This window comes from Nycticebus coucang, chromosome 4 (assembly GCF_027406575.1).
Source record: "Nycticebus coucang isolate mNycCou1 chromosome 4, mNycCou1.pri, whole genome shotgun sequence".
NCBI classification, from domain to species: Eukaryota; Metazoa; Chordata; class Mammalia; order Primates; family Lorisidae; genus Nycticebus; species Nycticebus coucang.
The window spans coordinates 23,561,565-23,574,946 of NC_069783.1; the positions used below are offsets into that span (position 1 = coordinate 23,561,565).

Here is a 13,382-nt window from a genome sequence, read left to right on the forward strand (position 1 = left end):
TGAACTGCTTACCATTTACACCTAATTACCATGCAGCACAATTATGCATATCATTAAGGGTATGCCAAATTAATTATGCTGTATGTTTCATTTGATTACACCACCATACCCTGAGTTCATACACGCCTGCTTCCAGAGGGCTGCCCCGTGGCTCGGGCACTGCCGCAGGTATGTATGTACAAACCAGAGAAATGTGGGTTTCCCCATTCCCACGTTTCCAGGTCCCTGCCAGAGGCACCCAACTCTTGCCAGGTCTTCCTATCTATATCACCACAAGAGCCCCAGCTGAGAAGCCCTCTTCCTGCCAGAGCCTCGGGAGGGCAGAGGTACATTGGAGGTCTCTCCACAGTGTGGCTGCATGTCACAGGGCCACCATGTGGCCCCTCACAGAGAAAGTGGCCTCTCCACTGTCTCCTGAGGTCTGATTCAGCCCACATCCAGCCCAAGTCAACCCCAAGTTCAGCACACAGACCTACCAGGGCTCTGCACCCCTTTCCCCCAGCACGCTGAGCCAGGTATAGGGCAAGGACCCGGCTGTGGTCCCACAGGGCCCTGGACCACTGAGCCCTTTGCTCTCCACACAGCCCTAGGCAGCTCTGCACAGACACCCCCCCTTCCCCTTTATTAAAAAGAAAAAAGGAACTGACACCCCTAACTCCCATTTAGCTTGGCAGATGCTCTTCAAATACACTGGGGTGGAAAAGAATTGGGAACAAGCGCATCAACAGAACATGATAAATGGACCTTTCCAGGAACAGGGAACTCCAAACTGACTAAGGGGATAGGAGGGAGCAGGCCCCTTGGGAGCCAAAGAACCAGAGGGAACTTAGAAGTGAGAGAGAAGAGTTTGCGTGCCTCCTTGCACCAAAGAGTGAGCTTACGTGGCTGAATTTTAAGTCTCAAACACCTGTGAAGCCAACTAGATGAGGATTCTTTGAAAGGACGAGTGAAGTAAAATATTGAGGTTTAGTGCAAGAAGCAATGTTTAAAACAAAACCACAAGCCTGTGAGGTTATGCCCATTATGCAGATGGCGAAACTAAGGCTAAGAGCGATTACATGATCTCCCAAGGATACACTGTGCAGAGGTGGCAGAGACAAGGGGAGACCACTGTCTGTTCAATACCATGTCTGGAGACCCAGAATGATGCTACCCTGTCCCTTACGTCCACCTGGGTTCAACAATGCTGATGTGGCTCATGTCATTTTTCTAGAAATTCTTTGGAAAGAGCCTTCAGATTATACTTTAAGTAACACACACAGCAAGACTCATTCAGAGAAAGTTTTTGTTTGTTTCCTTTTTGTTTGCTTACCAAAAATGCTGTCCCTAGCTTGCCCCCCTATCTCTGTGGACCCACCTCTGAATGGAGAGTGGCCGGAAGGCCAAACAGTTTGACATCAACTTCCAACCACATGGATTCGCAGAATATCATAAGACTCACCCCAGCCAGGAGCAGAGCGACAGGATCTAGGTCTTGCAGCTCACCTTTTGAGGAAATTATGGTGACGCAGAAGCCCAGCTCAGGCCCCCAAACATCAGCATACCTAGTGCACGTGGTGCAAATGCCTGGTTAAGTTACTTCCTTCCTCAAAACTGGCAGACCCAAATGCACCTGCCTTTCTAATGCATCACTCCGGACACCCCACCTCCCAGCTGTAGGACTCAGCTTCTCCTGCAAGCCCAGCCCTGCTCCCTCTGGGGAAATCCTACCCACCTCCAAGCTCCAGCTCCAATCCTGCTTCCAGCGGGAAGCACACACAGTTCTCACCCCCCACACACCTTAAGTGGCATCTCCACCCACACAGTTGGCTGAGCCAGAAACCAGAGGGTCTCCCCCAACTACCTTCATCGCCTCCATCACCCAGCTGTTCCACTGACTCTGCTTCCTAAATGTGGCGCAAAGCACGCCTCCTCCAGGCCCACACTGCTGCTGAACCAGCCTCTCGCCTGGGTTCCCTGCCCCCCACCTCCCCTGCCCAAGTTTTCCTCCTCAGTGCCCCAAAATGGTCTTTCTCAGATATAAATACCAAGCCAGACACCCATCGGTGGATAACATCCCAGTCTTCCATGGCCGTCTGGCTCAGCCCTCCAGCCTCCTCCCCATCATTCTCTACCCTTACAGCCACATCGGGCCAGAAAGTGTCCTTGCCCACCCAGCTAACAACCACCTGCCCTTCCAGATTGTCCCTCCCCCTTCCTTTTCTGAGCTCCAATAATGCCTGGGCACACCTGGCCAGGCTCCTTTCACCCTGCTAGACCCTCACCTAAGCTGCAGTCTCTTTGAGGATAAAAGCAGCCTCTTCCACCTGTGCAGTTAGGGCCTGGCACACAGTATGGCTTTCCCAGATGGACAGATGAACATCACTCATGGATCTCAAGCAAGGGACTTCTGGAGAGCAAAGGCGGGTACTGCCAGAGCTGCCAGCTTGGGGGCCAGCACCTTACCAGCCGTGCCCCAGCTCACTCAGCTTCCAGGCTGCTAGCAGGGTATTGACGGAAGAAAAGACGGTGGTCACTGCCCAGAGTTGCTGGGCTTCCCAGCTGAGCTTCCAGTCCCAGCCAGGGCCCTCAGGCCACCACTGGTTGGGATGGGAACCACCTGCCTGTGAGTGGATGGCAACAAGTACCACATTGTTGCCGGTAATAAAACCATTAGGAGCCATTGCTGTGTGCCAGCTGCCAGGCCTGTGGTCTAGACCCTCCCATGCCTCCAGGCCGTGGGGCACAGCCAGGTGCCAGCAGGCCCAGAACCCAGCTGAGAGGCCACTGCTTGTTGGGGCCCAAAGAGACCAGAGGGCAGGGAGGAAAAAGGGCCCACGGAACCCTAAAGAGATTAAAAGAGGTGCAGCCAAAGCCTGGCTTTACAGAGGAAGAAACAGAGGCTCTGAAAGGCCAAGATCCCTGTTGGCACTGGGTCAGATAGTGAAGCCTAAAGAGGACAGAGACGTCTTTCTCTGTCCCTGCCAGTCCTCCGCCTCCCGCTCTGGCCCAGAGTCCACTGAGAGCTTGGGGTCATTCTCAACCAAGTGGCATTTGTAGGATCTTACTGCACAGAGGGTTCATTGGGGTCATCCTCACTCTGGAATGACCCCCACATAAAGAAAAGGAACACACACCTACTGAGTACCTGCTCTCTTGTGCCAGGCACAGCGCAGGCTGCATTCATAAAACAATGCATTCCATTCAAGCCATCCCTGTAAATGTGGGTGCTATTCTTAACCCTGATTTACAGATGAAAAACCTGCAGCTTTAAGCTGTTTAGGGCCACCAGCAACTGAGGACTAGTCGGGCTGAGATGCTAATCCAGGTCTGCCCATTCCCAAGTGCCTTTATTACCCTGCACATCTGTTCCCTACCAGTCTGGACTGAAGGAGCTGGTTGGCAGAGGGACCAGCTCTGTGCTGGCCTCCATATGGCAAGTCCTTTTATGTTTCTTCCTGCCTTATTCCAGAGGACAGGGCTAAAGAAGTACAGACGCCTTTAACAGGGGCAGCTGCAGAGGGCAAAGGACACTCCAAGAGGCATCCATGGGCCAGGGTGGGGAGGGGGATGTGGAAGGGGGAGATGGGAGCTCACCTGCAGTAGCAAAATGACTTCTGGCAGAGGAATGTGTATCTGCCCTTCCCACACCTCTCCACCCCATCACCAGGGTCACCTAGATCAGAGTTGGGCATAATGTGAACCCACATGCCAGACAAGTTCCCCAGGCATCCCTTCCACCCCTGCTGGGGTCTTTATGACCTCCCAAGGTGCTCTTGCCATGGTTGGGCTGGGTCCCCTGAGCTCACTGGGCCCCAGTTATACCTCCAGTTTCTAGGGAACCATCTGGGTCACTACAGTCCACCAGACTGATGCTTTTTCAGAAGATGCGCAGTGATGGGTCACAACTGAGTTTCAGATCACCATCCTATAAAGATAACTTATTTTCTGCTCTCATCCAATCACTACCAGCTCAGACCTTTACTTATAGACCTCGGTGTCTCCAATATTTCTCTCTGCGACCTTTCCTCAATAAACAAGTAGCTGAATAGCCTTACCCTTTGCTGTCAGTCTTGAAACCAGTTTCTAATCCATTATAAAAAATAGTATATTCTTTAGCTTTAGGGTAACTTAATTCTTTTTCACATTCTTATCCACAAGCTTTAAAAAGGTATGGTTTTATTTTCGTTGTTGTCAGTAAGAAAGTAACACATGTTCATTTACATTTTTTCAAAGAGTACAAAAGTATACAAAAAGGCAAAAACCTTTGTTCACAGGTTGGTGTGTATTGTTCCAGAACAACTTTTCCCATGCATGTGCAAGCCTATACATGTGTATACTTGTATATATTTTAAGGCATTTCACAAAAAACGAGATTATACTATGCATTTTGAGTAATACATTAATTACCTCTAACACATCAGAACAGATATGCATACACCACATTTCAAAGGCTTTTAGGGGATTTAAATAGATTGCCCTTTACCTATTAATTTGTTTATCCTTTCAGAATCTATAAAATTAATCACACAGGACTTCCAGAAACCGCCTCCCAAACAGGTTCTGCTTGCTGGGGTATAAGGATCCCACTGGCCTGGTGTGAGCTGGGACACCCCCATGCGCCTCCCAGGGTCATCTGGGGGACAGAGGGGGAGCACACTGCAAAGGCCTCCTGCCTCCCAGGCATTTCCCATGACACAGCCCACATTCGACCAACAGGTTACTAAACCACAAATCTAATCACCACCACCCTCCCTTCACTATAGCAAGAACATCAGACTTGGAGCTGAAGCCCGAGTTGTGGCCCTCCCATTACTGGCTCTAAGAGATGGCCCTTCACCCCTCTGTGCACCCAGATGGGGTAGCTAATCGCTTGCTCAGAATTAAAAATGACCTTGACATTTGAAACAGAAGTAGAGTGGAAAGATCAACAGGGATGATAGTGAGCAGGGCCATGAAGTAAGAGGGTATAGGAACCTGGTCACACATCTGGGGAACCTTAGGGGTCAGAGAGGACCACAGAAACAAAGGAGTGGGCAATGCAGAGCTACCCTGAAAAAATCTAGTCCATGTTGGGATTTGGCTAGGAAAGCCCCAGGCCTCGGTACCTCCCCACCCCCCTACCATGCACTGTCACTGTCCTTCAGACAGGCTAGTGGCCTATGATGTTATTAGCAAGGGAGATTTAACCTGGCAGGCCCTGCCCACTGGCCATCATTGCTGGGTGCTGTCAGTTACCCACACTTAGGAGCACCAGGCCACCTGCCAGGATACCTCCTCTCAGAGTTGGCAGCTTATTCTGCAGAATATAGGGGAGAGGGTGGAGGGCAAGGCAGAGTTGGGCTGCATGGGCAGGAACTTGCCTTCTGCACCTATTTCCCTTGCACTGGCAGCCCCCTGCAGGAATGTTCTAAATGCTGGGGTGACTCCACTGAGGGTAAGCAAAGGGGGACATGGAGACCTCTGGGAGAACAGAAAAGGGACCCTTCTCCCCCCCACACACACATCCACACTCAGATTACTGAATTGCTGCCACAGTATGCAGACCAGACCTTATCCTGGCGTCCCCCTTAATCACCACAACCCCCTGAGGTTGGTGTAATTTAAACTCCCACTCTGTTCCTCTCCAAGTCTGAGCTCTTAAGCTCTAGTCTTCGGTATATAAAGAATAGAGATCCTATACCATTTGGCCTCTTCTCCCCACTGGTGGTTGGCTATGACTGTCTCTGTCATCTGGGTGGCTCAACAGCCACCACAATCAGGGCAGCTCAGAGGGGAACCCTCTCTCCAAACCCTGGCCACCAGGACAAGCCAGGCCCTAGTCACCTCTAGGCACCACAGCTGGCTCAGATGAAGCCCTTCTGGACAGCCCTGGCTTCTCTCCTTAGCCTAGAAGCTCCACTTGTGTCCTCGAGGCTCTTCTGAAGTGCATCTCCTCCAAGAATTCTTCCCTGATCCCCTCAGTTGGCTGTGACCTTGCTCTCCTTTGAACTCTTTATTTCCCCCTCCCCTTGATGCTGGTCTCACTCTGTCCTTCATTCTAAACTCACTGTGTCCCTCAAAGTCAGCATGGGGCCTCACTCACAGGAAATGCTCAGCTACTGTCTGGAAAATGGAAGACAATATGGGGGAAATACTAGTACATTCAAGAGAATAAGCAAAAAGAGCTGCAACCACAGAGGGAAGATTTAGGGAAGATGCACAAACAACCTGTTGACCAGAAGATGTATTCAACTCCGGGACAGATTGCTAAGTGGCACTGGGAGCCTCCGCCTCTGAAGATTCTGAATCAGAATCAGCTCTTTCCTCTTCTCAGAGACATGAGACTCTGCAAAAGAGGCAGGAAGGTGGACAGGACTTCCCGGAGCACTTGCTGCAGTGCCAGTCCACGTGAGCAGCCCAGATGACAGAGACAGTCACAGCCAACCCCGAGCGCTTCTGCTCTAAGAAAGTAATGCACCCTGACATGTTCTTATCCTCATAATAGCCCGCAAGGAAAACTCTACTCTTACTCTCATTATTACAGGTAAGGCAACTGAAGCTCAGAGAAATAAGTTAGTTGCCCAAGATTCTGTGGGAAGTGTCAGAATGCAGCTCCTTCTGATTCCAGGGCCCTCACTTACGCTGTCTTGAAACTGGCTCATGTTGACTCGAGTCCTACCTATTCACACGTGGCTGCATGTACACCATGCACATGCAAATGTGCACAGACACACGCGCACTGAACCCCATCCTGCCCACACACTTAGCCAAGTGGGGGCAGTCTCAGAAACATATAAATCTCAGGCTGACACTTTATGGATCTCAGATTTGGTCATATTTTTAGGGAAAAATAGTCAAAGAGAGAAATGACTGCAAATGAGTCCTCAAAATTTAAGTGGAAAGGAATCTAGCCCTTTTATTACTCAAGCCCTGCTCAGAGCAGCAGAAAGCCAGCCTCAGAGGCAGGCGAAGCTCTCCTGATCTCTAGTATCCGCTGATATAAAAATGCAGGTGGAAGCAATTCCCCTAGGGCTGCACCCTGGCCCTCACTACTAGAGGCCAGAAACACACTCAGCTCTCAATGGGACATGAAGTGGGGGGATGTGGGCACTAAGTCAGGGACCCCAGGTCATCAAGTTGAAGGCAGCAGGAAGTGCCAAGGGAGACTAGGATGTGACAGGCACACAAGTGGCCCTTCAGGCCTCAGGCTCTGGGTGGCACAGCCAACACTGGGAAGAACTGGGCCTAACCCCACACAGCCAGCCCCCTACCTAGTTCCAAGAGCTCTCAAAACTCAAAGTTCTCTTTCAGCCTGAAATTCTAAGGCTTGGATTCTAACAGTGACATTTCAGGCCCAAGGATAGCAAGAGTGGCCTGCTTTTAACTCATCCAATAGAGCGCTGGCAAGATTACTCTCATACTGCCCTCTCTCACTGGTTCCCTCCAAAAGAAGCCTTGGGGCTATCTGGGCTCTTGCTGAGAACTTGGGTATCTGGAGGAGGTACAAAGACTAAGAAACTGGCCCCTGGGCAATGGCCACTGGGCAGGAGAGTGGCAGCTATCATAAGTAGAGTCTGGCCACCAAAGTTGCCTCTCAGGAGAGGGCAGGGTAGCAGAAAGAGGACAGTGTGGCGAGTGACCATTCCTCATTCAGCAGACACCCAGTGAAGCCTCACTGGGTGTCCAGCAGGGACTCAGAAAAAGCCAAGGCAAGGTCTCTGTTCCTTGGAGATCACAAACTGAGAGACTGACACATGGGAGACAGCAGGAGCCAAAGAAAGAGCAGTATGTGGGACTGTCTGAGTTCCCCAGAGTGCAGGCTGCCTCTACTCTTCCTGCTGGGGACCCTGGACAAGATGGCTTTTTGAGAGGAGCTTTGGCAGAGATGGGCGTGAAAGTGACAGTGAAACTTCCATACAGGACTGAAAGGCGTATTGTGAATTGGACATAAAAACCTCAGAGATTATTCACACACACGGATTTATACATAAACCTACACACATGTGAGGGCTTAAGGGAGGCTGTACTTTCACATCCTCTGCAGTCAGATGTGACCAACCTGTCTCCTGTAGGGCCCCCACCTCACATACCACCTCTCCTGTCCAAGGACCATCCTCCAGGGGGCCCAGGCTCTCTCATACCTCCTTTCCTTAGAAATCTCCGATTACCCCCATGCTGTAGAAAACAGACCACCCTGCCCCCACCCTTGGGTCTGAAATTCCACCACCAAAGTCAGAGCCATAGAATGTTAAAGTTGGAATGGACCTTCCGGCTCTAGTCCAACCCTGACCCCACAGAGGAATCCTGTCTGTGGACACCCTGACAGATGGCCACTGGTGTCATCTGGCTTAGGAGGGCAGCCCTTTCACTGTGGATCAATTTTTGCTTTGAGTCTAGAAGGAATTCACCTTTCCTACGGTCAGGCTCCTATTGAAGGTCCTGATGCCTAGATGGGGTGACAAGGAAAGCCTTGGTCAGCCTGAACCAGGAGCTGCAGACAAACACCACAGAGCTGGGCAAAAGGCTGGAGAGGGCGCCAGGATGCAGAGCAGGAGGGGGGCCCAGGAGGCAAGGCAGGCAGGTGCCAGAGCTGCTGCACAAGTTGACCTGGGTCCCTGCATGGATGCCACACATGTACATACATACACTGACTCACACTTTGACAGTTGCCTGTCACACAGCCCAGCCAGGGCTTCAGTGGAATCCGAGGCAGAGGGGAGCACCTTCCTTGCCTCAGAAACCCAATAGGAACTCCTCACAACCCAACTCTACAAAAGTAGGCAGCTCAGAAAAGTACCTGGAGATGGCCCCTGCCAGCAGAAGGGACAACCCAAAGAGGGTCCACTCCACTAACAGCCAGGTTCCCCAAATCCCACAGGCCAGTCTTAACACCCCAGCAATGCCCTAGAGAATAGTTTCCCTGACTGCAGCTGTCACATCTGCCTGGGTGGGAGGAGGCGCTGGAGCAGCACCTGATCCCGGGATCTCTTCCCAGCTTGCTCGCCCAGGAGGAGGTTCAGCCGCTGGCAGTGTGGAGTGAAACATGAAGACGGAACCGTCCCCCAGGGATGCTGATGGCAGTCTCTGGGCACAGCAGTGAGGGCCAAGCTGGGTCACAGGGCGAAGGGCGCTTCTCCTGAAGGCTCCTGTCTCTGCTGGTTTGAGAGGGGAGGGAGTTGTGTGGCTTAGGGGCCCCAGCCCTTCCTCTGCCCCCGCCTGCCGCCTGCTGCAGGCCAGAGCTGCCCAGCTGGGTGCAAGACGCCATCTTGGGTCAAGGTGCAGCCACAGGGGGCTCCCTTCAGGAGCCAGGGGAGAGAGCCCCTTGAGAACCAGCGGGGCCCCACTCCCTACCCAAATCGCCAACACCTCCTCAACGGGCCTTGCAGGATAGAGAGGTTGGATGGACCCGGGGGATGGAGAAGGGGAGAAATAACGCGGGGTGGGGAGAGGGTGCCCCCAAGAAGGGAGGCTCCAGGAAAGCGAAACGTAGTTTGGCAGGCGGAGGGCCGCGAGCCCCAGCGAAGAGGGGCTGGGGGAGGCCAGGGGAAGAGGCCTTGGACCCGCGCCAGCCAGGTCCCCGCCGAAGGGGAGGGAGGGCAGGGCAGCCTGGGGGAGGGGGACCGGGGTGAGGGCGGGACACGGACAGCGGCTGCCTGCGGCTCCGAAGCTCGGGGTATCTCGGGGTGCGGGGACGAGGGGCCGGCCGAAGACCCTGATCAGCAGCCTAAGCAAGGCCTCGTCCTTCACTGTGCAGATGCGAAGCTTTCAAGGACACGTCTGCACCGGCCCGGCGGGGGTGCGTGTGCGTGAGTGTGTCCGCGTGCGTGGGAGTGTGCGCGGGTGGGGGGGCTGCTACAGGGGGCGACCCCGGGCGTCCCCACCCGCGCTGCTCCCAGCCAAGGCCCGGCTTCTCCCACCTCCGCGTTTTCCGGCCCCCGCGGCCCGGGGACGGGATCCTAGCCCGCCCCCGCCCCGCCCCCACATTGCGGCGCGGCCACCACTGCCGCCTCGGCTCCCACGGCCCGCGGCGGGGACAGGGAGGAGCCCAGGCACTATGACCCCCTCCCATGCCGCCTGGCCCTCAGCGCAGAGGTGTGCCCCCCCCAAGAGGGCACTCTTTCCACCTCCGCCGCCCCTCCCAGATCCGCTGGCGCCCCGCACCCCCAGCCACAGGTGGCCGGAGGAGGATCTGTGCGCAGCGCTCCCCGGCCCGGCCCCGCGATCACCCCTCGGCCCGCCCCCGGGAGCCTCCGGGTCCCCCGCCCCGCGGGGCCGAGGAGGCCGGGAGCCGGGGGGAGGGGCGGGGGGCCGGGTCGTGCCAGGCTGCCATTTTCTGCCGCCGCCGCGGAGCCTGCGCGGGGCCCGGCCCCCGCCCCCTCTCCTGGGCCGCGGCGGGGGCCAATAATTCTGCGTCGGGGTCCGCGCCCTCCAGCGCCCCGGCCCCAGGCCCCAGGCAGGGCCACCGGGCAGAGGCAGAGCCCGGAAGGCGGGAGCAGCCAGGCCCGGGCCCCTGCGGCAGCGCTGAGCCGGGCACCGTGGCTGAGGCTGGCGGCGGAGGGGGGCCCCCCGCGGCATTGTATAGACTTGAACTTGAGCCCGGAGCCGGGCGGGGGCGGGGAGGGGGGTCCGCGCCGTGAGCGGGCGGGACGGGAGGGGGCGCCTGCCGAGCCCGCGGGGACATAAACAAACCCTCAAATCCCCCGCGCCGCCCGGGCCAACCCGGCCCACGGTCCCCGCCCGCAGCTCTGGTTCCGCAGGCGCCCAGCGCCGAGTTACAGGGGTCCAGGAGCGTGCCCCGACCCGGGTACTGCCCGCCACGGTGCCCCCGGCCCGGCCTTCCCTGCTCCCCGCCCGCCTCCGAGCCAGCCTCCAGGGCCGCCAGCGGCGGCGCTCATTACCGTGTGGCCGGTCGGGTCGGGCCGGCCCGGCTGCGCGCCTTGGTGCCGCGGCGCCGCGTCCCGGCTCGTCCTCTGCTCTCGCCGCCGCCGCCGCCCGCGCGCCCTCCCTCCCTCCCTCCCGGCCCGCCTGCCTGCCTCGCTCGCTCGCTCGCTCCCTCCCTCCGCTCGCTGTCGCGCTCCCTCTCTCCGCCTCCTCCGCCGGGTCCCCCCCTCCCACCCCTTCTCTCCGCCTTCCTTCTTCCCTCCCTCCGGCCGCCGGCGGGCCCAGGCCTCCGCCCGCCGCTCGCCCCCCGCGGCCGCGCTGGCCCGAACCCGGGAGCTGCGGAGCCGGCCCGGGAGGCAGCGCCGACTGGGGGGCCCCGGGGCGCCGCGGCGGGAGCGGCCTGGGAGCGTGGCCGGTCCTAGCGCCCTCGGCCGGACTTCTTAGCTCCTGTGACCCGGCCGGGGGTCCCCGCACGCCTTGAGAAGGAGGGCCAGACCCCGCTGCGCCCCGACCGTGCGCCGAGCCCGGGCAACCCGCCTCGGCCGCGCTCCCGGCCACCAGGGCTTCTCGGGTCCGAGCCGAGTCCGGGGCCTTGCTGCAGCCCTCCCTCGCGGGGCATCCCGCTACCTGGCGTTGCCTCCGCGCGGGGTCCCCGCATCCAGCACTGGCCGCAGGGACAGCGGCCCCTCCTCTCCCCTGGCCGGTGTCAAGTGCCTCCCCCCGCAGCCCGCGGAGCCCCCGGCGGCTTTCGTCCTGCAGTTCTCCCGACCTCCACCAGAGCCCACTGCACTCTGTCTGCCTCAGCACTGGGGCTGGGGACAGCAGCGCCAGCCCTGCCGCGCCGCAACCCCAGCCGGGTGCCGCTGCGGGGTGGAGGCCAGCCGGCTTAGCGGGACCAAGGTCGGAGCGCCAGCCTTCTCCTGACCGTCTCGAAGGCGCCAAAAGCTCTCTGACATGAGCCACCTGGAGGGAGTGAGCTCCCCATACCTTGAGGTGTCCAACCAAGTAGAGTTGAGTGCCCTCAGTTGGGCACTGGAAGACAAAGATTTTGTGGGGTAGGAGGTTGAACTGAATGACATTGAAGGTCTCTTCCAGCTGTAAGATTCTGTGCATACCTACACTCCGCCCTCACCCCTGCACTGTGGGGGTTGTTCTCATTCCCCACATAGCTCGCAGGGCTCCAGGGTTCTGACTTTGGGCAAGGCTGTCTAATTCCATCAGCACAGCCACCCTCTGTTCATCTCTCTCCTCCAACAACTACCTCTAGGGGCTTGGGGCTGAGCCATCTGACCCCCAGCCTCCTCCCTTAGCTCCATGTTCTGCCCATTGCCCCACCAGCCATCCCCCACCTGCGCGCGCACACACACATCCAGCCGTCCACTGTGTTACCGTGCCCAGCCCTCTACCTGGCATGTGGTGAGCTCCCACCACAGATGCCCACCATCTCACTGTGGGCAAGGGTTACTGGACATGGCACCCAGGCCCTGCTCCCAAAGCTGGTCCTATTTTTCCTTTCTCCCATGCAGCAACTCCACTCCTTTGAGGGTCACAGGTACAGAGTCATCTAGTTCTTTGGGGCCCAGAGCTGACTTTTCATCCTAGAGGGAAAGTTTTCTTTCAGGAAGCCCTCAAATGAGACCAGCTCCTTCAGTCTCACCCACCTCTACCCAAAGCCTCAAGATGGGAGACGACTCTCTGGGCAATTCTCCTGGCCCTTTTCATTGTCATCCTCGCTGAAGAGGCTACAAGCCCTTGAAGATACGCCCTGCAATCCATGTCTCCACCTGGCCAGTTTCAGAGATTCAGTGCTTTGTGAGAACAAGGACCACCAAGTGCAGCACTTGGCATGTAGTTCTCAATAAACCTTGGTTGACCTCATGTGTGTCTGCAGGCTCCTAACCTATTTGCTTTCTACATCAAGATGGGCATTGAAGACAGTTTGGTGGAGGGGAAGACCATTTTTAGAAAGATGACTATCTGCCTCTACCTTCAACAACAGCTTACATAACACTGCCGCCAAATAGCAGCACCCATTTACTGAGCATCTGCCATGTACAGGGCACCAGACATGGCACTTCCCTAGCCTTGCCAACTCTGTTGAGGTAGTTTGTACCATCCTCATGCTACAGATGAAGAAACAGAGGCAAAGCCACATAGTTGGGAAGTGGCACAGCCAGGATTCAAAACCAGGTTTCATCTGACTCTGAAATCACCATACCATCCCATGAAAACATTGTAGCCGCTCTGAAGTTCTCAGGACAAAGATGGGCAATTGTAAATTTCTGTTCAATAGGGCTATTTATGATTGCGTGGTTGAGAGCTTCTGAAATGTGGGACCTTGGATGTCTGTCTTGCCGGGGGTCAGGAGGCCTAAGGTGGCCATGTTAGGGAGCTTGTGTCCATGAAGAAGCAACCATGTGGCTGCAGGTTGCAGACCGTGGTCCTAATGGCTTTGGCTATCAGGAGGGGGTATATCAGTACGGGCTAACCCTCATCCCCACACATAATGCTGCGTCCAGCTCAGATTAGTTTAGCTTTTG

The 13,382-nt window shown here is 56.4% G+C and overlaps 2 protein-coding genes across 7 annotated transcripts in view; one reads left to right on the top strand and one right to left on the bottom strand.

Moving 5' to 3' along the window:
* DNMT3A (DNA methyltransferase 3 alpha) overlaps positions 1-12,711 on the bottom strand; it is a 100,733-nt gene extending 88,022 nt beyond the window's left edge. The window contains exon 1 of one of the 3 annotated variants that reach the window (XM_053589460.1): positions 11,470-12,711. The gene's annotated coding sequence lies outside the window, so the exon portion shown is untranslated. Of the gene's footprint in view, positions 1-10,859; positions 11,253-11,469 lie in introns of those variants that run through there. The other 2 variants (XM_053589463.1, XM_053589461.1) reach the window with 2 other exon arrangements.
* Positions 9,124-10,845, top strand: LOC128584528 (uncharacterized). 4 transcript variants are annotated; one of them, XM_053589482.1, is made up of 3 exons: positions 9,125-9,356; positions 9,452-9,534; positions 9,716-10,845. In XM_053589482.1, exon 3 carries the CDS (start codon positions 9,716-9,718, stop codon positions 10,364-10,366), a length of 651 nt encoding a protein of 216 aa, XP_053445457.1. In that variant the 5' UTR covers positions 9,125-9,356; positions 9,452-9,534; the 3' UTR covers positions 10,367-10,845. The 4 variants fall into 4 exon arrangements, with proteins under 4 accessions (XP_053445458.1, XP_053445457.1, XP_053445456.1 ...); XM_053589481.1 differs by having other exon boundaries at positions 9,460-9,534; XM_053589483.1 differs by lacking the exon at positions 9,452-9,534 and having other exon boundaries at positions 9,124-9,356.
* Positions 12,712-13,382: the final 671 nt, after the last annotated feature.

Coding starts and splice junctions, on each gene's coding strand:
- LOC128584528 (XM_053589483.1), top strand. CDS start 9,716: ATGCGAAGCTTTCAAGGACACGTCTGCACCGGCCCGGCGGGGGTGCGT.